Source organism: Sus scrofa, chromosome 4 (assembly GCF_054392235.1).
Source record: "Sus scrofa isolate SSC_HxYL_T2T_F1_AM1 chromosome 4, Sscrofa_HxYL_maternal_Yorkshire_Landrace_v2.0, whole genome shotgun sequence".
Classification (NCBI taxonomy): Eukaryota; Metazoa; Chordata; class Mammalia; order Artiodactyla; family Suidae; genus Sus; species Sus scrofa.
In genome coordinates, this window is record NC_139386.1 from 65,895,721 (window position 1) to 65,921,611 (window position 25,891).

Below are 25,891 nucleotides of genomic sequence, written 5' to 3' on the forward strand. Positions count from 1 at the left end.
GTTTTGGCTCTTCTAGGTCCTTTGCATTTTCATATAAATTTTAGAATAAGTTTGTCAATTCCTTTTTAACAGTGTGGGGGTTTGCCGGCATGTCAATTGGCACTTCAATGAATCTATAAAATAGGGGAGAATGAACTTCTTAACAATATTGTCTCCCAATCCATGAATATGGTATATCTCTATTTATATAGACCTTCACTAACTTATCCTATGAAAAACTTTAAGTTTTCAGTGTAGCTGTCTTGCACACCTTCTGTTAAACCTAAGTATTTTATCTTTTTTGGTGTATTGTAAAAGGAATTATTTTCTTTTTTTTTTTTCTTGCTTTTTAGGGCTACACCCATATCACATGGAAGTTCCCAGGCTAGGGGTCAAATCAGAGCTGTAGCTGCCAGCCTACACCACGCCCACAGCAATGTGGGATCCAAGCCACATCTGTGACCTACACCACAGCTTATGGCAATGCCAGATCCTTAATCCACTTAGTGAAGCCAGGGATTGAACCTGCATCCTCATGGATCCTAGTCAGGTTCGTTACCACCCAGCCACGTTGGGAACTCCTTATTTCATTTTTCAAATGTATATTGCTAGTACATATAAATAGAATTGAGTTTTTGTATTGATGCTGCATTCTGTGACTTTGTTAACCTGACAATATTTTTAAGGGTTTTTTTTTTTTTAGAAGATTTGTTAGGGTTTTCTATATAGACAATCATATCAATTGTAAATAGAAATAGATTTTTTATTCATTTCCAGTTGTACACCTTTTAATTCTTTTAGAATTTTCCTTATTGTAGTAGCTATTATTCCAGTAGAATAATGACTAGAAGTGATGACAGTGACATTTTTACCTTACTCATAATCTAAGAGGGCAAACATCAGTCCTTCACCATTAAATGATATAATCACGTTGAAAAAGTTTCCTTCTCCTCCTTCTCACCATGCTGAATGTTTTTATTTTGAATGAGTTTTGAATTTTACCAAAATCTTTTTCTGTATTTGCTGAGATGATCATATAATGTTTTTTTGTCCAGTTAATAGGCTTAATGTGTTATTTCCAACATTTAAACAAGTTTGTATTTCTTAAGTAAACTCAACTTAGCCGTAATGTAGGATATATCCTTTCATACGTATTAGTAGATTCAACTTGTCAATACTTTGTTGAAGATTTTTGAATCAATATTCATGAGGAATACTTGTCTCTGTACAATTTGATTCAGGCTGCTATCATAGACCATAGACTAGTGGCTTGTAAACAGTAGAAATTTATTTCTTACAGCTCTGAAGGCTGGAAGTTCAAGATCAAGATGCCAGAGTTCTGGTGAGATCCCTCTTCCAGGTTATAGACTGCAACTTCTTACTGTATCCTCACATGGAGGAAAGCAGACATTAAGCAAATTCTGATCCCTCTCCTGAGGGTTCCACCCTCACGACTTCATCTAATCCTAGTCATTTCCCGAAGGCCCCACCTCCTAATACTGTCACATTGGGGCAGTAAGATTTCCATATGAATTTGAGAAGAGGGGAGGGGGCCACATTCAGTCCATAGCAGTCTCTGATCTCTTGTCTTATAAAATCTTTGTCAGATATTGGTATCAGAATTATGCTGATATAAAATAACTTGGGAAGAAATCCTCTATGATTGATATCTCTGTGGATGATAGAATTTACCAATGAAACTATCTGTGCCTTGAATTTTCTTTGTGAAAACCTTTTTTATTATTAATATAAATTCAATGTAGTTAATAGTCACATGGCTCTTCCAATTCTCCACTTTTTTTTTTTTTTTTTTTTTTTTTTAAGGCCACACTTGCAGCATATGGAAGTTCCCAGGCTAGTGGTCAAATTGGAGGTACAGCTGCCAGCATATGCCACAGCCACAGCAACTCTGGATCCAAGCCATGTCTGCAACCACAGCTCACAGCAATGCCAGATCATTAATCAGCTGAGCCAAGCCAGGGATCAAACCTGAATTCTCATGGATACTAGTTGGGTTTGTTACTGCTGAGCCATGGTAGGAACTCCTCCACTTCTTCTTGAATATCTTTTGAAAGTTTGTGATTTTCAAAAAACATCAATTTAAGCTAATTGCCAAATGTATTGGCATAATTTGTTTCTAATATTCTTTTATTTTCCTATTAAAATTGGATTTGGTTCCTGGCCCAGGAACTTCCATATGCCACAGGTGTGGTCATAGGGGAAAAAAAAAAAAAAAAAAAAGGTAAGCCATGTAATAGTATTTCTTTTATTTTTAATGTTGGTAATTTATATTTATCTATTTCTTGATTTGTCCTGTTGGGGCTTATTGATTTTATTTATCTTTCAAGGAATGAATTTTGAGTTTTGTTAATTTTTCTGTTTCTAAATCATATACTTCTACTGTTTATTTCCTTCTAGTTATTTTAGGTTTAATTTACATTTTTATCTGTATCTCTTAATGTGGACACATGAACTTTTTTAAACCTTCCTTCTATACAGACTTTTAAAGCTATAAATTTCCCTCTAAGCATTGCCTTTACTGTATCTCAAAAATTTTACATGCTGCATTTTTATTATCATTAAACTAAAAATATCCTCTTATTCTCTTATAATTTCATCTTTGAGCCATGGGTTATTTAATGTCCAAATGTTTGGACTTTTTCTAAATATTTTAGTTTATTGATTTTTTTCCATTAGCTATTTTTAAAGTATAGTTGATTTACAATGTTCCTTAAATTTCTGCTGTACAGCAAACTGACCCAGTCATACAAATATGTACATTCTTTTTTTATACTGTCTTCCATCATGTTCTAAACCAAAAAATAGTACATAGTTCCCTGTGCTGTACAGTAGGACCCCACTGCTTATCCATTCCAAATGTTAAAGTTTGCATCTACCAACCCCAAACTCCCTGTCCATCCCACTCCCTCCTCTCTCCCCCAGCAACCACAAGTCTGCTCTCCATGTCCATGATCTGTTTCTGTTTGGTAGACAGGATCATTTGTGCCATATTTTTGATTCCACATATAAGTGACATAATATGGTATTTGTCTTTCTCTTTCTGACTTATTTCACTTAGTATGAGAATCTCTAGTTGCATCCATGTTGCTGTAATCGGCATTATTTTGTCATTTTTATGGCTGAACAGTATTCCATTGTATATATGTACCAATCTTCTTAATCCATCTACCTGTCAATGGACATTTAGGTTGTTTCCATGTCTTGGCTATTGTAAATAGTGCTGCAAAAACATGGCGGGGGGGGGGGGCGGGTGCATGTATCATTTTGAATTGTAGTTTTGTCCAGATATATGCCTAGGAGTGAGATTGCTAGATTACATGGTAGTTCTATATTTTAGTTTTCTGAGGTATCCCCTTACTGTTTTCCATAGTGGCTTTAGAAATTTATATTCTCACCAACAGTAAAGAAGGGTTCCCTTTCCTCCACACCCTCTCCAGCATTTGCTATTTGTTAACTCGTTAATCAGGGGGTGTGAGGTGGTAACTCTTTATAGTCTTGATTTGCACTCCTCTATTAATTAGTGACATTGAGCATTTTTTCATGTGCCTATTGGCTAACTCTATGTCTTCTTTAGAATGTCTATTTAGGTCTTTTGCCCATTTTCTGACTGTGTTGTTTCTTGGTTGTTGAGTTTTATGTGTTGTTTGTATATTTTGGAGATTAGGCCCTTGTTTGTTTCATCACTTGCAAAGATTTTCTGTCAATCTGTGCATTTGCTTTTCAGTTATTGATTTCCAATTTAACTCTTTAATAGGCATACAATACACTCTAATATACAGATCTTTGGAAATGTATTGAGAATTCTTTTATGATCTAGTATATGCCAACAGTGATGAAATTTCCAAATGCACCTGAAAAGAATGTTTATTCCAGTTATCTGGTACAATCTTATATAAATATAAGTTAGCTCAAGTTGGTTGATAGTGTGCTCAGATGTTCTGTATCTAAACTAATTTTTGTCTACTTATTCTGTTAATCATTGAGAAAGTGGTGTTCAACCCACCCATTATTTTTTTCCATTTGTTCTGTCAGTTTTTGCTTCATGAACTTTGAAGCTCTGTAATTAGATGCATATTTATTTATGATTATGTCTTTCTAATGAATTGGTTTTCTTTTGATTCATAAATGTCCCTTTGATCTCTTGTAAAACTTTTTGTCTTTAAGTCTACTCTTTCTAAACATAGCATAGCTACACTATGCCATTTTCTTGGTATACTACTTTCTGTCCTTTTATGTTCAATTTACACTTATCTTTAAAGTGTCTCTTTAACTTGTGTCTTGCATTCTCATATAATCTGACAGTCTCTGGCTTTCAATTGGAACACATTACATTTACATTTAATATAATTATTCTGATAATATGTTTAAGTCTACAGCCTTGCTACTTGTTTTCCATTTGTCTCTTCTATTTTTTATTCTGTCTCTCATTTTATTGATATTTTATTTCTATTCCTTCCATTAGTTTATGTCTTTTTTTAAATGTTCAGTGTTCCTCCTTGATAAGCCATATACAGTCATGCTCTGTATATGCTATCTATTCCTTGAAGGGAAGCTTTGTAACATCACATTGCAAGGAAATGAGTGAAGAAACGAGAAGAATTTCTGGCCATTTTTACAATATAACCACCCCTGCTTTTAGTGCTAGGGATTTTTAGTTCATGTCATTTTCTTAATGCAAACCTTTACTTTCTTTTGAGCATTGAACTTAATATAGAATCTCTGAAGGTTTATCATCACATTTTTATCATGATGTGTGTGTGACTTCATTGAATATCAGATTCTTAAATTCAAAAGATAACTTAATCTGATGATTCCAAAATTATACACACTGGCTGCATGCCCAAAAAATTACCTGACCCTCTGAATTACATTTCAGTTAACATCTTTACATTTTCAAACCATACTATTGGTTTCCCCTAGAAAGGACGTTTAATGACAGCACATGGTAATTAAATAGCCAATATATAAATAATTAATAAAGTAAAGCCTTAAGACAAAAAAAAAATTCTAATCCTTCAAAAGGAGTTTTATGACAAGTTACTATGAATGAGATAGACCATCGTACTAGAATCAAAGAGATATATTAAGGCCTATCATAACATAAGTCATCTCAAACACTTACTTACTTACTTTCTACCTCATCATCTGCTCTACCTGCTGCCTCCTGACCGTGACCCTGACCCATATGTCAGTCCTCCTCCTAGACAAAACTCCAGGGCTCAGTTCAGGCTACAAGTAACACAGAGCATTGTTTTCATCAACACACTGCCTTTCTAACCCATAAAGTGAGTTCTCCTTCTCTCTCCTTCTCTTCATAATCGTAATATAATACACAACTAAAAACTATTATCCCCACTCTAGGAATTGTACTTCCTCACTTAGGTTGGAATCTATTACCCCACATAACACAAGTAAATTAAAACAGGTGTACTGGAAAATTAGAAAATCAAGACATTCTGGTTTGACTAGGTTTTAGAGAGTAACAATATAAATGGACCAGATATTTCACATAAACAATATAAAACTTATGTCTAAATGCTAATTTATTCATTGTATTAACCTGACTTTTCTGTCCTTACCAAGGGACTTTTATCTTTTCTGAGCAGACAACAGAATTGTATATGCACTTGACTTTCCATGGTATTCAAAATTGTTGCCTTTTGTTCACAAACTTGGGGAAAATGAGGTCAATTCAACTCTCATTTAGTTGACTTTGTTCATTGTAAAACAAAAGTAGTACTTGATTTCTATTTGATGATTCTCGAGTAATGGCAAAGCTCACATAGAAATATGGATGGTAATTTGAATATTCATGATCCATGACTCAATAAAAGGAAGATATCTATATCAAAAATACATACATATAGGGAGTCCCCTTCGTGGCTCAGTGGAAATGAATCTGACTATTATCTATGAGGATGTGGGTTTGATCCCCGGCCTCGTTTAGTAGGTCGGAGACCTGGCACTGCTGTGAGCTGTGATGTAGGTCACAGATGCAGCTCAGATCCTGTGGCATTGCTGTGGCTCTGGCACAGGCCAGCAGCTGTAGCTCTGATTTGACCCCTAGCCTGGGAACCTCCATATGCCAAAAGTGCGGCCCTAAAAAGGAAAAAATATATATATATTCATATATATATATATATATATATATACACACACACACACACACACACACACACACACATATAAAAAGGGTAATATGTGAAACTCAATAAACATGTAACAAAACTATTTTGGGGAAAAAAACCTTCTATTTATCATATTAATACCATATATACCCTGTTAAGTATCTGGCTGCAAAAGAACTCCTTTAACAATCAGGATCAATATGTTATTCTTTAAGCTACCATTCATTTTAACCATAAAATTATGTGTATTTAAATAAATCATGGGTCAAAATTTTTATGGTATAAGGAAAATATCCTATAGCTAAATATTTTGGATATTTAACTTCTGCTTATTTTATTCTAATTACAACTTTATGCTTTGATGTTAAATGAAAAATATACATCTGATTTCTCAAAAAGATTACAAAATTAGTGCTTTCAGGGTACACATTTATTTTCCAGTTAATTTTATTTATCTTACAGGCAGAATGGTGGCTTGATCTCTTTATTACATTCAACAACACCAAAAAATCTACAACTCAGGTGTCAGTATTGATAATTACTAAAAATTGAGCAAGCAATTTACAACTATCTGCAGTTAAGGAAACTGGATCAAAAAGGCATATAACAGCAATAACAATAAAATGGTATTTGTATTAAGACATAAATAGCCAACATAAATTCAGTACCTCAGGGATTTTTCTAACTGGGATCTTTATACAAATTTTGGAAATGGAGGAGCACATTGGTCAGTCCACCAATGATCACAAAAAAGAAAAGACATAAAAGTGCCTATTTTACTAATAGTATGTATTCAGCTCTTTAGCTTGACATTGTGTGGTACAGTTATCCCTTCCAAGCATTATAAATCAATACTACACATGCCTCAAGCTCTGTTACAGATGAATGATCTGATGAAGATGCCCTCATTTCAGAAACTAAGGTCATTAATGTTTATCTTCACTTAACATCTCACAAGTCTTGCTGAACCTAAAGCCCGCCGGATCTCAGACTCCTGTGTGAACAGCGACATCTAGTGGCCATTATACCCCTAAACAAACACCTTTAATTTTTTAAGCCTATTTCCAATGAAACTAGCTGAAAATCATAAACACTTCTAGTAAATTTTCTCTAGATTCGATAATAAAATAAATTTAAGGAAAAGCAAGCACTATTTTTCAAATCTTTATTCTTAATCACTAACCCTTACATAGGTAATTATCCTTTGTATCTTTTTATAATAATCAAATTTCAATTTCTTCATGCCCAAGTTCTTGCTTATAACAGGATGACATAAAGAATTCTGAAACACTTTAACTACTGAATAATCAGGTTTGTGGCTCTTTTATGAATACATGGACTGGAATGTCCCAGCAAGAAACAAATTCAGACACTGCATCCTATACAACAATGCACTGAGGAGCAAAACTAAGACATTATAAAAGCTGCCAGTCTGTTCATTATTGTTAGGTTGAGTTTACACTGGAGATGTTATTTATTTTCTGTAAACAGGGAATATCCAGTTCATCTAAAACAACTTACTCATGAATTACAGAATCATTTTACCATCAGAAAAAAAAAAAATCACTGTTTAGTAGGTACGAATGTTTCCTATTAGTAAGGAGTCGATACATTCTTGGGCCATTTTGCACAGCCAAACTGAGACAGTCCAAGCAAGCCTCGGCTCTTCACTGGAACCTTAGCTCATCATTTCCGACACACACCACTCGCCAGACCTAACACTGCTCCCCAGGCCTTTCTAGCCTACTCCGCAGACACTCCACACTCCTCCTGTCACCAGGAAAGATATCTCCTGGGCACAAACTGTGTCGGGCAGTTCCACGGTTGTTGATGGGAGACACTGGGATGGTCCCTTGCATGTGGACTGAGGTACGCTCCCCCCCCCAGCTCCGCCAATGCCTAGACATACATGAATGGATGTAGGTGAAATCACTTTCTCTTGGCTTATTTCATCTCCCCTATATAAACTGCCAAGGATGAAGACTAGACTTTTTCTTTGTAACCTCCTAGGGCTTTCCTGATGACAATAAATAGATGCAAGTCCTAGACAAAGTTTCTGTGTTTACACATCAGACGCCCCAAGTGCAAAGGAGCCTATTTAATTACTCACAAATCATCAATATACCCCCACCCAACCACATGCCATGCTAGTGATTACCTGGGACATTCACCTAAAGACCACCTGTGTGCACAAAAGGGCTGTGGAGGCCAAGATACCCAGGGACTGCTCATAGAGGTCCACGGGAGTGAGATTCCCCCAGGCATCTCTGGGGAATCATGAGGAAGAGCAACCACTGTAATATCACTTAAGATGTTCATGTAAATGCTAATCAGACATATTCCAGTGAGCCTCTCAGGCCCGAGTCTATAAGGAGTTAATCTTATTAAACTAATGACTGTGATTTATGTGCATTTAAAATTAACACTAAGGTCAGATGAGGTGCTGTAAGTGAAAAGCCTGGGGTTTTCTCCAGCCCCCCACCCCACCCCCACCCAGGAACCCCTTAGTCCTGGTTTCCCATGGTCCTCAATTACAGGAGGAGGCATGGGCTGTGGCCACAAGCAGTCAAAGGTAATGTTCAGTAAGGGGACAGGCAGCTGTGAGTGGCACTGGAGGCACCTGGAGGTCGCTTTCTAGTATCCATCATTATACAGACTTCCTTCTCCCTTCTTCCCCCTGCACTGTCCCTCTGCCTCCCTTATTTCTGCCAGGATCTAATGCAGTAGGAAGCATGGCTGTGCTCTGCTGCTGTCTGAACCCCTATGTTGTGTAACAAAGATGACTTCTGAATTCTAGGAGAAAATCCTGCTGACTAGTCCATACTCAGCACATACAGATAGTCTCAGATGAAGAGCTCTGGGCAATCATAGGCTCTTGTTACTATCTCTTCATCATAATAATCTTCTCCCCCAAATCATCTAGAACTTGAACTGGCATTTTGAGTGAAAGGTCTCTTCTCTACCTGCCAGCATTCACATATCTTGGCCCTGCCCATGTTTTAAGGATGCATTTGTTCCAGTTTGTAAGCCAGTCATCTCCAAGTGACCCGCCCATAAAAAATCTTCATTGCTGCCTCTCCCCACATAAACTGGCCACAGAGTAAAGTAAATTATGCATTTTACTGGTTGCCCGGGGCAGTCTTCCCAGGGCCTGGAAGAGCAGAGAAAGGTCTAACTTGAATGGCTGGAAGCATTGTCCCCACCAGATGCCCACAAGCCTAGAAATAATTTGGTCTGGGTCTAAGGGCTAATATCATGTTGCCAAGTCTCTTTCTGAAAAGCATAAAGGCAAAATATCCCATTCCTGCAAACAAACCAACCACAAGCGTAGTGCCAAGAACTTTGGGGGCCCTTTTCTTGGCCACCCGGAATGCGGTTGGCAGCACGGCAGAGATTAATATGTTGTTGACATGTCCTAAAACCTTGTTAAATGTTTTCCTCTTCAAGACACGCTCGTAATAGGTTTCCAAGTTTGGTCGCTTTCCATTTCCCCAGTTTCTTCTCGCAAAGCCCAGGAACTTCAGTCGATGCAAGGTGACAGCAAGCGAGACATCCGCCAGCGTGAAGGGTTCTCCACAGAGCCAAGGCTGGCGGCCCTCTTCTAGTTAGAGAAAGGGACACCAGGATTAGGAGTGAGTGCAACACATCTTTTCTCTCCGTCTTGAGGGCAAGTGCAAGGAGAGCAAAAGATGAAGGCCATGGTATGTTTCCTTGACAACCACACTGTCAAGGAAACATACCATGTGATTTTATGCAAAAGGAGACTTCCAAGGTCTCTGGGTACAACTGGAGCCATGTGAGCTCAAAGCCTCTCAGACAAAGGAGTTAATAGAACTTTCTTTCTAGATTAAGAAAATGACAGGCATTGGAGTTCCCATTGTGGCTCAGTGGGTTACAAACTGATGTGTATCCATGAGGATGCAGGTTGGATCCATGGCCTCACTCAGTGGGTTAAGAATCCAGCATTGCCGCGAGCTGTGGTATAGGTCGCAAATGCAGCTTGGATCCCACGTTGCTGTGGCTGTGGCGTAGGCTGGCAGTTGCAGCTCTAATTTGACCCCTAGCCTGGGAACTTCCATGTGCCGTGCGTGGGGCCATAAAAAACTAAAAAAGAAAAAGAAAAAGAAAGGAAGGAAGGAAGGAAGGAAATGACAGGCATACTTCAGGAGAGGAGAATCCATAAAGTTGGGCCTGAAATGTCACACAGTGGTTGCTGCCAAATTTTAGTGACTTATTTAAAACAGAAGAAAGTCCCTATCATGAAGCAAGTCTTAGGCAACATGGTCTTCATCTTTGTTGTCAATCACACCAGTGCCAACAGTCCTGGCCAATGGCTTAATCATGAAGTTAGGTTCACAGGTACAGATGGCTGCTCACCAGGCAGCCTGCACAGACACAGGCTGGCTCTCATGTGATACTTTACTTCAGACTGGAAGTTTTCTCCCTGCCTAAGGAAAGAACTAGAGGGAGCATTCAAACAATGACTCAGGTTATTCAACCAAACTAACTACTGTAATTAAAATTTGTGAAATAGGCTGGGAAGGGATCTCCCAACCATAACTTCAATTGTGCAGAAAAATCCTTCATCAGTCATATTTCACATAGATGCAGACAGAGTTACAATTAGACACCTGGGTTTTACTGAATTCAGTAGTATTGTTATCACTATTTAAAATGCCCATGAGGATTAACAGTTAAAAGCATATTACAGCATGTTTTTTGGTGAAATCTATGCATGTTCCCATAAATACTCTTGGCGTCCAGGGAAAGAGAAAAGAACACAAATGAGAACCTACCTGGGGTTTCTTCATTTCTTCTTTGCAACTCAGTTTCAACCTGATCCAAGACTTTCTCCAATTCATCGAGAATTTTCTTCAAATACTTGACATTGTCATGGTCAAGGAGCTTTGACTAATTAACAAAAATAACTCAATAGGTTATTTACACCTGTAAAAGCAATTCAAGTAGAACAATGCAGATATAAACCCTTAGAGAGTTGGAGCCTTTTTATGCTAGACAATGAGAAGAAATAGGTTAACTTTGCAAAAGCAAAGGTGAGGGGAAATGCACCTGCTGTGACAAGATAGCAGGGGCCAAACCCACTGCTCACTGGCAACTCCTGTGGGACTGGATGGCCAAGGGGGCAAAGAATATGAGAGGCCCACAGAGACTGCTCTCACGCCCAGCTCTCAAGAGCAGAATTTCAGCAGCCTTCGGTGGATGAATAACTGAAGGGTTAAAGATGAAAGGGAAATTTGAATGCAGTGAGTTAAAGAGGAAGTGGAAGTAAGGAACTCTGTGTCTGCAGGTATTTGAGAAGTTCACTTAGTTCCTGCAGGATAAAGGAAGACGAGAAGTAGAGGGAGGGTTGCAGTGTTGGTGTTTGTACGTTTTTAATATAGGAGGAGCTTACACGTGTTGTTGGAGGAAAGAATCACCAGAAAGAGAAAGGCTGACGATAATTGAGGAAGCAAAGCCCTGGTCCTCAGGAGGCAGGCAAGTCAAAATGGATTAACTCAAAATGGATTGAAGACTTGAACACAAGACCCGAAACCATAAAACTCCTAGAAGAAAACATAGGAGCTGTGATGGTCTTGGTGATGATTTTTGTCATCTGATACCAAAAGTAAAAGCATCAAAATCAAAAAAAAACAAGTGTGACTGCATTCAACTAAAAAGATTCTGCACAGCAAATGAAACCATCAACAAAATGAAAAGGCTACCTACTAGGTGGGAGAAGATATTTATGAATCATATATCTAATAAGGGATTAGTATCCAAAGTATATAAAGAACTTATACAACTCAATAGCAAAAACAAACAAACAAACAATCCAGTTAAAAGGGCAGATGGTCTGGATAGACATTTTTCCAAAGCAGACATACAATGGCCAATAGGTACATGAAAAGAAGCTCATCATTGTCAGTCATTAGGGAAAAAAAAATCAAAACCACAATAGATATCACCTCACCCCTGTCAGAATGGCAACTGTCAAACAGATAAGAAATCACAAGTGTAGACAAGTGTGGAAGAAAGAGAACCCTTGTGTACTATTGGTAGGCATATGAATTCATGTAGCAGCCACCATGGAAAAGAGTATGGGGTTCCTTAGAAAAACTAAAAATAGAACTACCGTATGATCCAGCAAACCCGCTTCTGGGTATTCATCCAAAGAAAATAAAAGCACTAACTTAGAAAGATGTATGCACTCCCATATTCACTGCAGCACTATTTACAATAGCCAAAACATGGAAACAACCTAATGGTCCATCAACAGAATAACAGATAAAGAAATTGTGCTGTGTGTGTATGAGTGTGTGTAATGGAAAATTTTTTAGCTATAAAAAGGAGTGAAAATTTGACCTTTGCAAAAACAAGCCTGGACCTTGAGGGCATTATGTTGAGTGAAATAGAGAAAGACAAATACCATACAACCCGTCTTATACGTAGAATCTAAAAACAAACAAATGACCAAGCTCATAGATGCAGAGAACAAACTGGTGGTTTCCAGAGGCAGGGAGTGAGGAGTTGGAGAAATTGGTGAAGAGGTCAACAGGTAAAAATGGGGGGAAAATGACAGAAGCAAGGTGAGCATGTGTTTTAAAAAAGAAAATTTGCCAATTGCCTTATTGGCATAAAAAAGTCAGAGGTCTAGCTGCCTCGAAGTGGCAAAATACCTAAAAGGACAGATTCCTAGAATATTTTATTAACTTGCTTTTACATTTTATAACTTTCCCTGGCCACCAGCCTGAGCCATATCTGCTTTTAAGCAATTGTCGTTAGGTCTGAATAGCAAATCCAATAAAGAAAAATTCTTTCTAAAAGCAGAGCATCAGCCAAAGGTAACATGGTACAGGTGACTTGTGATATGCAACAGAAGATGCTCTAAGAAATAGTGATACTTTTCAAAAAGTAGGACACTGAATACACACAGCAGATGTCAAGTGAGGACAGCCTGGTTTACTTACTTTAAGTCGCTTCTGTTTTGCAATGTATGCCTCTTGTAAATCTGGGTTTTCTTCGGCAAGTTTTTTCAGTTCAGACTCTGTGTTACCAATTTGGCCTGAGAATAAAATCATTTTTGAAATAGAAAATTATTTCCTCCCTTTCATACAAGAAACAAAGAAGGGGAAACTTGATGGTGAGAGCATAAGCCCTGGGCATCATGCCCTGCCTCCAGCTCAGCCTCCCTCTCGCTGTGCCTCAGCTTCCCCACTTTTATTTTTTATCTTTTTGTTTGTTTGTTTTCACTTTTCTTTTAGGGCCACATCCGAGGCATATGGAGGTTCCCAGGCTAGGGGTGAATCAGAGCTGTAGCCACCAGCCTACGCCAGAGCCACAGCAACCTGGGATCCAAGCCACATCTGTGACCTACACCACAGCTCACGGCAACACCAGATCCTTAACCCACTGAGCGAGGCCAGGGATCGAACCTGCATTCTCATGGCTACTAGTCAGATTCATTTCTGCTGTGCCACAAAGGGAACTCCAGTCTCCCCACTTATTTATTTATTTATTTATTTATTTATTTATTTTGCTTTTTCTTTTAAGGCTGCACCCGCAGCATATGGAGGCTCCCATGCTCGGGGTCAAATCAGAGCTGCAGCCGCCAGCCTACACCACAGCTCATGGCAATGCCGGATCCCTGACCCACTGAGCAAGGCCAGAGATTGAACCCGCATCATCATGGATACTAGTGGGATTCATTTCTGCCTTGCCGCAAAGGGAACTCCAGCTTCCCCACTTTTAAAATGGAGCTCTCAAGAGCATCTGCCACCTGGATGAAGCAGGAGGTACTGGGAGCACTGGGAGCAACACCCAGCACGTCCTAAGTACTTAATGCAGAGTACTTCTTCCTTTCAGCACCTTTCAAGTTTTCTGTAATAAACTTCTTTGTGACGGGAAGTAAAAAGTCTTATTGGAGAAAGTTACTCTAGGCAATAGAACTATCATGAGAATACTTGTTTCAAATCATATAACGAGTATTTTATGAAGAGAAGGAGGAAGAACAAGAGGAAGGTGAGAAGCTGGAAAAGAGAAAAATGGAGGCAAGAAGAGGAGTGGGGAGGAGGGTATAAAAAGAAAGAAAAATAGGGGAGTTCCCTTCACGGCTCAGTGGAAATGAATCTGACAACATATATGAGGATGCAGGTTTGATCCCTGGCCTTGCTCACTGGGTTAAGAATTCAGTGTTGCTGTAAGCTGTGGTGTAGGCTGCAGATGCGGCTTGCATCCTGCATGGCTATGGCGAAGGCTGGCAGCTACAGCTCTGATTCAACCCCCAGCCTGGGAACCTCCATATGCCACAGGTGTGGCCCTAGAAAAAAAAATTTTTAGACAAAAAAAAATAATAAATAAAGAAGAAAAAGTTAAGTAAGAGAACCATCCTGGTGAGAAGAAGGTACTTTCTGGAATTAGATCTGGGTGTGTGTTCCGGGTCAAACACCCCCAGAGTCTGACCATAGCCACCTTCCCTTCCCTTCCCATCCCAACCCCCTGGGCCACAAAGCACACCTCCGGCTCCTCATCCCATGCACTGCCCCTTCCCCGTCCTGGGACAGGAGCAAAATAGAGAGCCGACCATCAGAACTCAACCTTAGTGAATTCAGAGGTAGGGTAATGGTGAGACAGCCCATAGCCCAGCTTCCTTGTATAATAAAACAAAAATTAAGGACCAGAAATGTGAACTAAGTTGCCCATGACTCCCAGCAGATCCCAGCTTTCCTGATTCCTAGTCTCTCCATCCATAAGAACACATTGTGTTCTTTTCTTTTCCATAGGGCACACTTCTGAGTTTTATCTAAGCCTGGCCCTCAAGGCCAAGAGCTGGAAAATCAGGTCCCATAGACAATAAATGTCCAACTGAACAGCTGAAGCACAGATTAACCTGACAGGTGCAGGGATCAACGTATAACATGCATGTCCATGAGGCAAACTCAACAACCCTGCCTCCAAGTCATCAAGAGCTGTGCTAGGTCTCAAAAATGAATGAGAAGAAACTCGCGACCAAATTCCACGTCTTTAAGGTCTTTACATACTGCGAATCCTTGTTGTTGCATAAGCCGGGATCATGGAGTCCACTGTTAGCTCAGGATGTAGGATGCAGCCGTGTGTATAAGCATCCATAGGCAAGGAGTCAAGCAGTTCTCGATAGTGCTGTACCCGTGGGTAATACATGCTCCCTTTATCAGGCATTAACCTGGGTGTTTTTTCTAAAGGACAGACACAAACATGGAAGAAAAAGTTACAAAGGAAGTGTTACATCCAAAAGCAAAACACAAAAACCCCAACACCCTCATCATTAGCATTTCCAGTATTATATGAAGACATGTAAAAAAGAATATCTCCCCAGCCAACATATTCAAAATTTGAAATGAACTGACAGAAAGAGCAGATCACAAGCCATGCTCACACTTCTCCACTTTGCAAATTGCTCTTCAACCCTCAAGATTCAGTTATTGATGCCAACTCCCCTGTGGAAACTTCCCCAACTTCCTATGACTACCAACACCTGGCTTGGTCAGCTGTGCCTTCCTCTGTACATGCAAAACGCTTGCTACATTATAGCCCTTAACCACCTTAATTAGTTGTTTATATCTTTTTGCCCCATTCCCCTCTTCAGGACAAGGAACCTATGATGCAGGGTCTAGCATTAGTGTTCTATACACTTTACACCCTTGGTCAAGATTGGTTAAGTGAATGAAAGCTCATTATGGAAAGATGATCAAGGACCACTCTTTCCTAGGTTCCAGTTAATACCGAGAATGATCCTGTTGGTGCTGTGCAAAAATAAATGGACCATCTTCACAGGATTCACCAGGAATTTTTACTATCTTTATCTCTGGAGAGTGGGTTCTTCATCAATCCACATTTGCTGGTTAAACTCTAAACTATAGACTCCTTAAGGACAGGGACCATATCCTGTTCTTTGTGGAATCCCCAGTGCCTAATAAAATGTTTAACTCATAGTAGGTACTAGATAAGTTTCAATGAATGAATATATTCCCAAATTGCTAGTTATTTGAGAATATTTTTTGAGCTGGAGAAGCCCTGCAGCAGTTAACAAGGACACTGATACAGAGGCTGAGACAGTCTCCCAAGATCCCACAGCTAATTAGAGGAAAAACAAGAACCAAAGTCATTAACTCCTAAGGCAGTGCTGTTTTACTACATCATTGTAACATCTTCAAAGGGTGTACTTTTCAGAGACTATCCAAGAAGAAAATAAAGATGAATCACATGATCCAGAGGTCACGGCTAAGTGCCTACAGAATCATTTCCCACTTCTGAGTCTCAGGCTACCCCTAAAAAATGCCAACAGGCTTATTAATCCAACAGGTGAATAGAACAGCCTCAACTTTGTTTATTTTGGCTTATTCACTTATCCATTGACGCTGGGTTATTTATTTCATTCCGAATCCTTCTGAGCAGCCCACACTCACTCATAAGCATGCCGGGGTTGATTGCAGAGCATTTCAGGCAAGATCTCATAATGCCAGACCAAGCAGAACAAGCTTTTTAAGCCAATAGGCTTTCTGAGTCCTTAAGACAAAAGTAGATGGGATACTCCTCAAGGCCATGGACAAATGTCTAATTCCTTGTTGGGGAGTCCAATTCTGAAGTCTGCCTTAGAATAACCAACAGTGATGGGTCAGCTATATACTGCTCATCAACCTTGGATTTGTCACGGTCCAACAAATGCATGGTATACAATTCTATGAGGTTGATGTACTGGACACCTTCGAAGGTCCTTTAAATTCTAAAGATTCTTAATCTTTGGTGTACCACCAACCTGTTCTCAAAATAATGTTCTTAAATGCATAAAATATAAGACAGGATTGCAAATGAAATTGATTATATTAAAATATGTTATCAAAGTAATTTTAAATTATAAAATACTAATATGGGTGACTTTTTACTAATAATATTAATGACATCTAGCAGCAGGTCTAAAGACTGCCATAATTTCAAAGTAGTGATGGGCACAAGTGATATTTTAAGATATCTGCAGAACCCTGATATGCTGTGAACACATTGCAGTCATGTGAACATATGAACAAAGTCACAGGCCCTCCTGATATTGCTGTGGATTATGCCTATATTGGAAATGAAATTTTTCTGTTGGAAATTAGTGAAAATAAAGATGTAATGTTCTTTCCCCCTGAGATATCAAATCTCCTGAATTCTATTCACAGGCCACATGGGGTTAACAGCTCTCAAAGTATGGTCTGAAAATTCCTGGGATTCCCTAAGACCCTCTTAAGTCAAAGCTACTTTTACAGTAATACTAAGATGTTAATTGCTTTTTCACTCCTATTCTCTTGAGGGTATGGTGGTATTTTCCAGAAGCTCCATGACACATGATGATGCCACTCTGACAGTAAATGGACTGTGGACTTGTGTATCTTGTGCTTTAAACTGTTCTGTTTTAATTTCTAACTTGACAAATATTGATAGATAGCCCACATAAACAGAAGCTCTCAAATGTCCTCATTAGTTTTTATGACAAAGGGACCTTGAAGCCAAAAAGTTTAAGAACCACCGCTTTGGGGGTCCCAGAACCCACAGGTTCCTAACCACAAATGATTTTTAAATGCTTTCCAAGTGGTTAAATTTATGGCTACTGGCTCTGACTGCTTTCTGGTGCCAGGCCTGGGGCTTGTCTTCAGAAGAGCATACCACTTCCTTCCTGAGAAAGTGAATGAGAGCAGGAAAAACAACGTCTAATTGCTTCCTGGGGAAGGTCCATCTGGCCAAGTCTGAACCCACATGTCTGAAAGCTTGAAAATCACCTTCTTCTATTCAGTGTACCATCACTATATAACTGTCTCCTAAAAGACTTTTGTCAGCCAAGGCATAAGGTAAGCACTGAACCCCTGTTCTTTTCCAAGCTCCCTCTCTCTCTTCAAGGACACCCTGTCCAGTGTCACACACCCAAAGTGCTGCCAGCACCTTCCTGACACCGGGGCACACTGTGTCAGAAAGAATGTATCAAAAGACAATTGGGAGTTTCCTTTGAATTATGCAGAAAATGTTCCCTCTCATTCTCATCTTACTCTACTTTCCAGTCTTTCCGTAAAGCATTTTTGTTAGGATACTTAAAAAAGGAAATCTTTTGTTGGTATTCTATCTCAATCAGGAATCAGAAAGCAACAGAAGGCTTATAGGGGCAAGACAGGGAATCAGAGGACTTTTAAGAAGCAGGCAATGAGAAGAGTTTCTAGCGATGGGGAAGAGGTTTGAGGCGCTGGAAGCCAGGATTAGTGATTAAGCTGGAGGAATAAATACATTGGCATAAGTCCCGACTTCGTAAAGGAACTGAGGGACAAAGGCAAGTCTTGTATTGCACCTAAATTGAGGCAGCAAATTAGAAACAGGCAGATAGACATAAACCAGAACAATGTGACAACAAGAGAACAAGAGAAAACAAAAGAATAAAATCTTAAATCGGAAAGAAACAACAGAAGCATTCTGCAACCATTTAAAGGGGACAAACAGGAGTTCCCGTCGTGGCGTAGTGGTTAACGAATCCGACTAGGAACCATGAGGTTGCGGGTTCGATCCCTGCCCTTGCTCAGTGGGTTAACGATCCGGCGTTGCCGTGAGCTGTGGTGTAGGTTGCAGACGCGGCTCGGATCCCGCGTTGCTGTGGGTTAACGATCCGGCGTTGCCGTGAGCTGTGGTGTAGGTTGCAGACGCGGCTCGGATCCCGCGTTGCTGTGGCTCTGGCGTAGGCTGGTGGCTACAGCTCCGATTCAACCCCTAGCCTGGGAATCTCCATATGCCGCGGGAGCGGCCCAAGAAATAGCAACAATAACAACAACAACAACAACAACAAGACAAAAAATAAAAAATAAAAAAAAAATAAAGGGGACAAACAGCTCCACATATTCTTAAGTCCCTCTATTGCTGGGTAGAATAACAATGGCCCTGAGCCATTAAAAAAAAAATTATATTCCGTTTCCTCAAGAGCAATAAAATAAAAAGAATTCAGAGGCTTAAAGGCATTAAGTTTTTATTATTTTCCAAAACTGACTGCTTTGATTTCCTACATTCCCCAGCGATGGCAGATGAAGGCGGAATTATTATGCCTTGTTTTCATGAGAGACTCCCTTTGGGTCTATTTGAATCATTGTCAGGTCTTTCTTATTAGCTCAATGAAAACAGATCAGACTTCATTTCTATCTCTATCCCTTTGCTGATTTTTCATTTTACTCAGATCATTTAGTGATGACATAGGTACGAGAGATAATATGCAGCATGCACCTGAACAAAGTTGTACCCTTCAGCCAGTCATACACCAGGCTATCAAAAATATAATAATAATGGTAAACAAGTTATGACCTGAAGCAAAAGATAACTTTGGAACTAGAAAGATCAAATCTAAATAAACATGGATGGGGAAAAAACACATGGTGTCAAATTACATACGTTCATTATATGCATCCAGAATTTTCTCAGAGCCAAATTTGTGGCATTATATTCAATATATTTTATACCTTAAATGTTTAACTGTTTTTTATTTAATTGGTAGTCTAAAGACTCTTACAGAAACATTCATAATGGGGGGGACTCCTTTATCAGACAATATGTCCTAATTATTGTATACACATAATATTGAACTAGGACTTCCGCATCATCATACCCCCTCCTGTCCACTAAAATTGAACAAATCACAGAATTTTTTTTAATTACTTTTAAGAAAAATATAATAATAAAATTTAAAATTACTTTTTAAAACCACTTTTATTGGCAGAGCATGAGTTTTAAAGACTCATTTTCTTTCCCTTACCATATAGCATATTTTCTCTGCAATTGATTACACTATTTGTACAAATCTACAATTTCAGCAGATGTACTAAAAAGTATATTATGTTATTCACCTAGATATGAGCCTTCTATTAAGTCATTCTATGACCTTAACAATAATTGGAAATTCTTTCATAAAGAACTGTATATTTTTAATGTAACAGTAATTTTAGAATTAACATTATTTTTAAAATCCAAGATGATTTTCAATATATGTTAATAAAACTGCACTTATAGTTTAATGCAGACGTAATATATAATAGTTTAATATACCAGAATACTTGTATTATTTCCAAACTAAATTCTTATCCCTAAGAATACATAAAATGATATATCTAGATATAAGATGAGCCATAATCTCCAGAGAACTGTTATACAATAATAATATATATATTATATATTATGTATAATAATAAATTACCAAAATTCCATATTCACCATTTGCTACCCTTGATTCCAGGTTACCACTGAGTTATTTGGCAATAATAAATAGTATATATCCTAGTATCTTGTAGTTATTTCATGCTTACTTGTATTATCTAGTGGCAGAATAAAAGTTCACTAAAAGGGGTTATGATATACCAAAAGCATAAGGATGTAAACGTAAATATTGATTACACAGAAAGGTAGAGAAAGGTGTACAGGTCAGCAAGCCATCATTTTTAGTACAATTCCCATTTGAAATACTAATGAAGGATAGCAAATAACAGCAAAGGAGATGCCAGTTGACTGCACTTTGTCCTTTAGATAAAAGGATGCACTGAAACTTTCTAATAACCATGGGCACTCACACATCTCATGAAAATCTATTCACTTACTATCATTCTAATTTGTCAATTTCCCTCAAGGTTCCATCCATAATTGGATAAAATCTGTATGTTCCAACCAGTTCAGATGCAGCAGGTCACAATTTTCCATATTCTGGATAGACATCTACACTTTTGAAACAACTTGAGATCACACTCATCTTTTATTTCCTTGTTCACTTTTGTTGGTAACTCATGAGCATGCCAGGTCTCCTATCCTTCTAATTTCTTAAAACAGAATTCATATACTACTTGTAGCCTTGTTAAACTTTATCTTAGTTGTTGTTCCAACTTATTGTTTGATGAGAAGCATTTCATCAGCAAGTCATCATTTTAACGATCGCAGCTTTTGTCATCTGCAGGTGGAATAGTATTTCTTCTATGTCTTTATTCAAATCATTTATAGATTTGTTAGGCTCAAGTCACAGAACAAAAAGCTAAAAGAACACCAGCAGAGATCCCTGTCCAGGCTGACATCTATTTTCAATAATTCATTCATTGTAATCATTCAAATGTATTTATTTCCTAATAGAGAACATTCATCATAGGCACGGGGAACACAGGTGTTAATGAAACAGACACTGCACTTACAGTGGTCTACACATAATTGCAATAATTAAAGTGTGATGAAATTATCAAAGGATAAGTAAAAGGAGAGTCTATAGAAAATGAATGACCTGGTATAAGAAATTCATAAATGACTATTCTTCAATAGAGTGGTTTATTCATTGGAAAATGTGCATTACTCTCATCTAGCCGTATTTGCTCCTTCATTTCACAAAGGGATGATATGATGTAACCTCAAATGCTCTACTTAAATCAAGATACACTCTATCTAGACCCATGGCCAGCACATAATTTTTCATTTTTTAAAGTATTAAAGACATTCTCCAGTAATGTAAAATTGAAGCTGGTTCCTTTAAATTGAAATACTCAAAAAATATATTTTTTAAGATTTTTGACAATGCATTCCAGAATTCTGCCACACTTAAAGACAGTAATTTATAGCATTGTTCAAAGCCTTAGCAATGACTTAACACACAGTGCTTCTCAAAATTTTATGTATATATGAATCACTTGGGAATCTTGTTAAAATGCATGTTCTGATTCAAAAGATTTGCAGTCGAGTCTAGACTTCTGCAGGCCTAATAAGTAAGCTTCCCTGTGATACCCATGCTGCTAGTCAATGGAATACACATTAAGTAGCAACAATTAGAATTCGGTTGTTGAGGAGTTCCCATCATGGCTCAGCGGAAAGGAATCTGACTAGTATCCGTGAGATTGCAGATTTGATCCCTGACCTCGCTCAGTGGGTTAAGGATCCGGCGCTGCCATGAGCTGTGGTGTAGGTTGCAGATGTGGCTCGGATCTGGCACGTCTACAGCTCCGATTCAACCCCTAGCCTGGGAACCTCCATATACCAAGGGTGCGGCCCTTTTTTAGGATTTGAATTCTAGTTGTCGCCTCTCTGACAACTGAGATAACATCAGTCTCTCTCTTGTCTGGCTCTTTTCCTAGTCTCCATGAGTTCTTAATGATAAATACAGATTATCAATAATGACAATTACATGTTTGTTCCTCATTTTAATACTTTGAGATAAACTTCATCTGGAGACTAGACTAGGCTTCATTTATCTAACTATTATTATTTTGTTTTCTTGCTGTCATTTTATCTACTAAGGGTTTTAGTTCCCTTAATCTCCTTCTAACCTTTCTCCATTGAATGACTGCTCTCCTTGGGAACCAGGATAGAGTGAAATAAAGAGCTGACTGGACTTGCTTTATCTCAGCAACTGATAAAACTCTACCACCTCATCCAAGAGGACAAACAGAAACATCAGGTGATTGTGGATATGCAACAACAGTTTAGCGATACCTTCAGACTAAACCTAGGATTCTTGGTTATGCCCTCATGCTATTGGTACAACCAGAATTGAAGTCCTTAGCGTCCATGTTTTCATCTTAAAGTTTAGGCCACAATGCCTTCCCCGCTGATTGAAAAAAATTTAATAAGAACTTAGTATTCATCTTGAGCAGGACTCAGAATGCACTTGCATTTTGTTATTACATGGTCGTAGAAAAAGAAAAAGCTCTAAGAAAAATTTAATAAAGCCTAATAACCATTCCCATTATTGTAATATAAAGCAACATTTTATATTACTGAATATCTTAGAGGAGAAACAACATGAGAAAGAGGAGGAGAAGAACAGTGGGAGGAGCAGCAGTAGTTTAAAGGTTGCTAACAAAAGATTTAAATAGGATTCTTCCATTTACTATATCTTTTTAAAGTTTTCGAAGATTTAAAGTAGCATTCTTAGGCAACTATTGTATCTTATTCACATTAGCATAATCACTTCTCCCAAGAAATACAAATTATTATTTAACAGACTTGTCCATTTCCAAAAAGCTCAAGATTGAAAAAAATTGCCTCATCAATTAGCCACCATTTTCCATACAGTACCCAGCATTTAGATTGATAAGGGATAAGCAAATAATGATGGATGGGAAGGCAGTTCATTAAACTCTTCAGTTAAGATCAGTGTCCACCTCCAATCAGAATCCTAGAGAACTAAACACTGGAACTGAGAATAAGGGTAGCGCATTGCTCATCAAATTCCCTGGGATAACCCCCCTCATTTAGTTCTCTACTTAATTTCCTCCTAAGTACCTCAGACATTTTTTTGGGGGGGGGGGGCTTTTAATTTCCTTTCTCAGCTTCCAGTAATCTGGGGTTATATTGTGGTTTTATCCCATTCAACTAACAGCAACATAACTGGTGGCAGATGAGAAGTAACTGGATCTCTGCAGCTTCTTTTTCAGGAGTACTTAGCTGAACCCTAGGAGCTCTCTGTTCTGCCAGCGACCTGCTGTATAATCTTGGGCAAATATCAAAGCTACAGTTCACCTTGTCATTAGGAAAATGTGAGACAATGTATATATAAGTGGCAATGACTGTGAGAGACAGCCATGTAACACCAAGGTTTAGATTTGAAAAACTTGCGTTACAGCCCTGTTTTGCCATAAAATAGCTATGTTACCTTAGGCAACTGCTCTGTTTCTCTTTCATCATGTACAAAATGGGAATACTAGACTACCATACGTATCCAGGTGGGTTTTTTTTTTTGAAGATTGACCAGAAGAGAAATTATAAGATGCCTGACATAAATTATAAGATGGCTGTCAATAGATGATTATTACTTAAAAGTGGTGTACAAAGTTAAGCCCTATAATTGGCCACAAAAGATATAAAATTCAAACCATACAGATGTAAGGAGGGCAGAGATCTCCCAGAATACCAACATTCTAATTTCCCTTGTCTAAGATTTATTCCTCTTTTCCCTCATTCTGCTTTTAAGGGGGTAGTTTAGATGAAACTGATTTTCACACCCTACCCTTAGAATCAATATTATGAATCTGACTTCAAGCCTAATAACTCAACACCAGAAACCACACTCCTGCAGAGTTTTTTTGCGAGCAAATTTAAAAGGGACGTTCCAATGTTAAAATTGGCAGTTTACATGAAATCTTTTCAATGGAGTTAAACTGGCTTATACAAAATTTTATGCTTTTGACCCACTTTATATTTGAATGCTTATGGAAATGGAAAAGGTTTTTGGCATTCAACCACCATTATAAAACCAAAAAGAGGGGAGGAACGGGGGAAGAGGGAAGGAAGGGAGGAGGAAGGAAGAAGAAGGGGGGAAGGGGAAGGGGGGGAAGAGGCAGACATATATTTGTGTTGAAAGGAAATCTAAGAAATCACAAATAGCCTTAACATTACCATCCAGGAAAGTCTGTTCAAGATAATCAATGATCTGAGTGGCCTCACAAATAATGTTTTCCCCGTGGATAAGGACAGGCACTTCTCCAGTTGAGTTCAAACGCATAAACCAAGGCTCATTGTGCTCACTCAGGGGCAGACTTACATCATGTTCCTCGCACTTCAATGCCTTTTCAGCAATTACCAAGCGCACCTGGAAGAGGTCACACTGGTTACTAGGACGCCTGTAGGCTTTCAATGAACTACACCCCTGGATACCACCAAAGCCGTTTTTTTTGGTGATTCCCTGCGTCATTAATATTTTCAACCATCCTTATTCCTGGACTTAACACATGACACACTCCAGCGTTTTACTCTTAAAAATTAGAAAAGATCATAAAGTCATGAAAATGATTCTGGCTATATCCATTCCACAGGCACGCTCTCCATCACTAGTACTTTTTTGTGTCCCAAACCTTATTAGGTGTCCTCCCATAATAAGAACTTGAAACAGATACTAGGCCTGTTGAAGAGAGCAAGAGTAAGAGAAGGAATTGGAGATGGGGCAGTTGTAGGAAGGCGCCTCTCTCTTCCTCCCTCTCCAAGGCCCTGGAGACAAGGCCTCCAGCCCCCAAACCGAAACTGATGCTTTTCTGTCGCATTTCCCTGAGTGCTAGTGCCTGAGTCATCGCCTTATCCAACTCAGACTGATCCTTCCTGCTCCCCAACAAGGCGCACCCCTGCCGCACAAGGGAGCTCCGGCCGGGGGGTTAGGGTGGCCTGTTTCTAGGTGGGCGGGCTCACCCGGACCACACCCAGAGGGAGCTGTCCTGGTGCTGAACCCCGATCCGCGCCGCCACCCCGCCCGCCGGACCGAGGCCTCTACCTTTTGAGAGCTGAAGGAATGCGTCCAGTGGTACAGAATGAGCTTAACCTCCGCGTCCGACTTGCCTTCCGCCATCAAGGGCGCGCCCCCTCTTTGCTCGTCCTGCCTCCGAGCCATTTCGGGGTGTGGGAGCGCGGGAGGGCTTCGACCGCCCGCCCTTTACTTCCCCCACCCACAGTGCGCTGCCAGGCGTCCTTAGTTTTTTCCGTGATGCCACCCGGAGCCCGGAAAGATGCGCTCGCGCGTACGAACAGATCACTGGGAAGTGTAGTTTCGCGGGTGAGAAAGCTGGGGGGCCGAGGCTGCAAAGATTGGGGGCGAGTCTGCGCACCAGAAAGCCGCTGGAGTGCGCAAGTCACCTGGGAGGTGCAATTGGACTTTTTTTAGGGGAAGCAACCTAAAGATATGAATCTCTAATTATGAAATGAGTAATGAATAATGTTGACTGCAAATTCCTTCTCGGTTTTGTAGGTGGAGTAGAGATTGCTCAGGTTTAAGAGCA

The 25,891-nt window shown here is 39.1% G+C and overlaps 1 protein-coding gene across 2 annotated transcripts; it reads right to left on the reverse strand.

Annotated features, from left to right (window-relative positions):
• Positions 1–6,540: 6,540 nt before the first annotated feature.
• On the reverse strand, positions 6,541–25,596 carry GDAP1 (ganglioside induced differentiation associated protein 1). Of its 2 annotated transcripts, none has more exons than XM_085021214.1 (6): positions 25,390–25,596; positions 24,670–24,717; positions 15,167–15,340; positions 13,097–13,191; positions 10,925–11,039; positions 6,541–9,729 (listed from the first exon to the last, which is right to left on the reverse strand). In XM_085021214.1, the coding sequence occupies exons 3-6, from the start codon at positions 15,321–15,323 to the stop codon at positions 9,347–9,349; spliced, it is 750 nt and encodes a 249-aa protein (XP_084877340.1). In that variant the 5' UTR covers positions 15,324–15,340; positions 24,670–24,717; positions 25,390–25,596; the 3' UTR covers positions 6,541–9,346. The 2 variants fall into 2 exon arrangements, with proteins under 2 accessions (XP_084877340.1, XP_001927095.3); XM_001927060.8 differs by having other exon boundaries at positions 24,525–24,717.
• Positions 25,597–25,891: the final 295 nt, after the last annotated feature.

Excerpts from the sequence above, each read along its gene's own strand:
- GDAP1 (XM_001927060.8), bottom strand. The coding sequence starts at position 25,506 with ATGGCTCGGAGGCAGGACGAGCAAAGAGGGGGCGCGCCCTTGATGGCG. Across the intron at positions 13,192-15,166 it reads TGCAACAACAAGGATTCGCA|GCCAAATTGGTAACACAGAG; the intron begins GTATGTAAAGAC and ends TTTTATTCTCAG. Across the intron at positions 9,730-10,924 it reads AAGAAATGAAGAAACCCCAG|AAGAGGGCCGCCAGCCTTGG; the intron begins GTAGGTTCTCAT and ends TTCTCTAACTAG.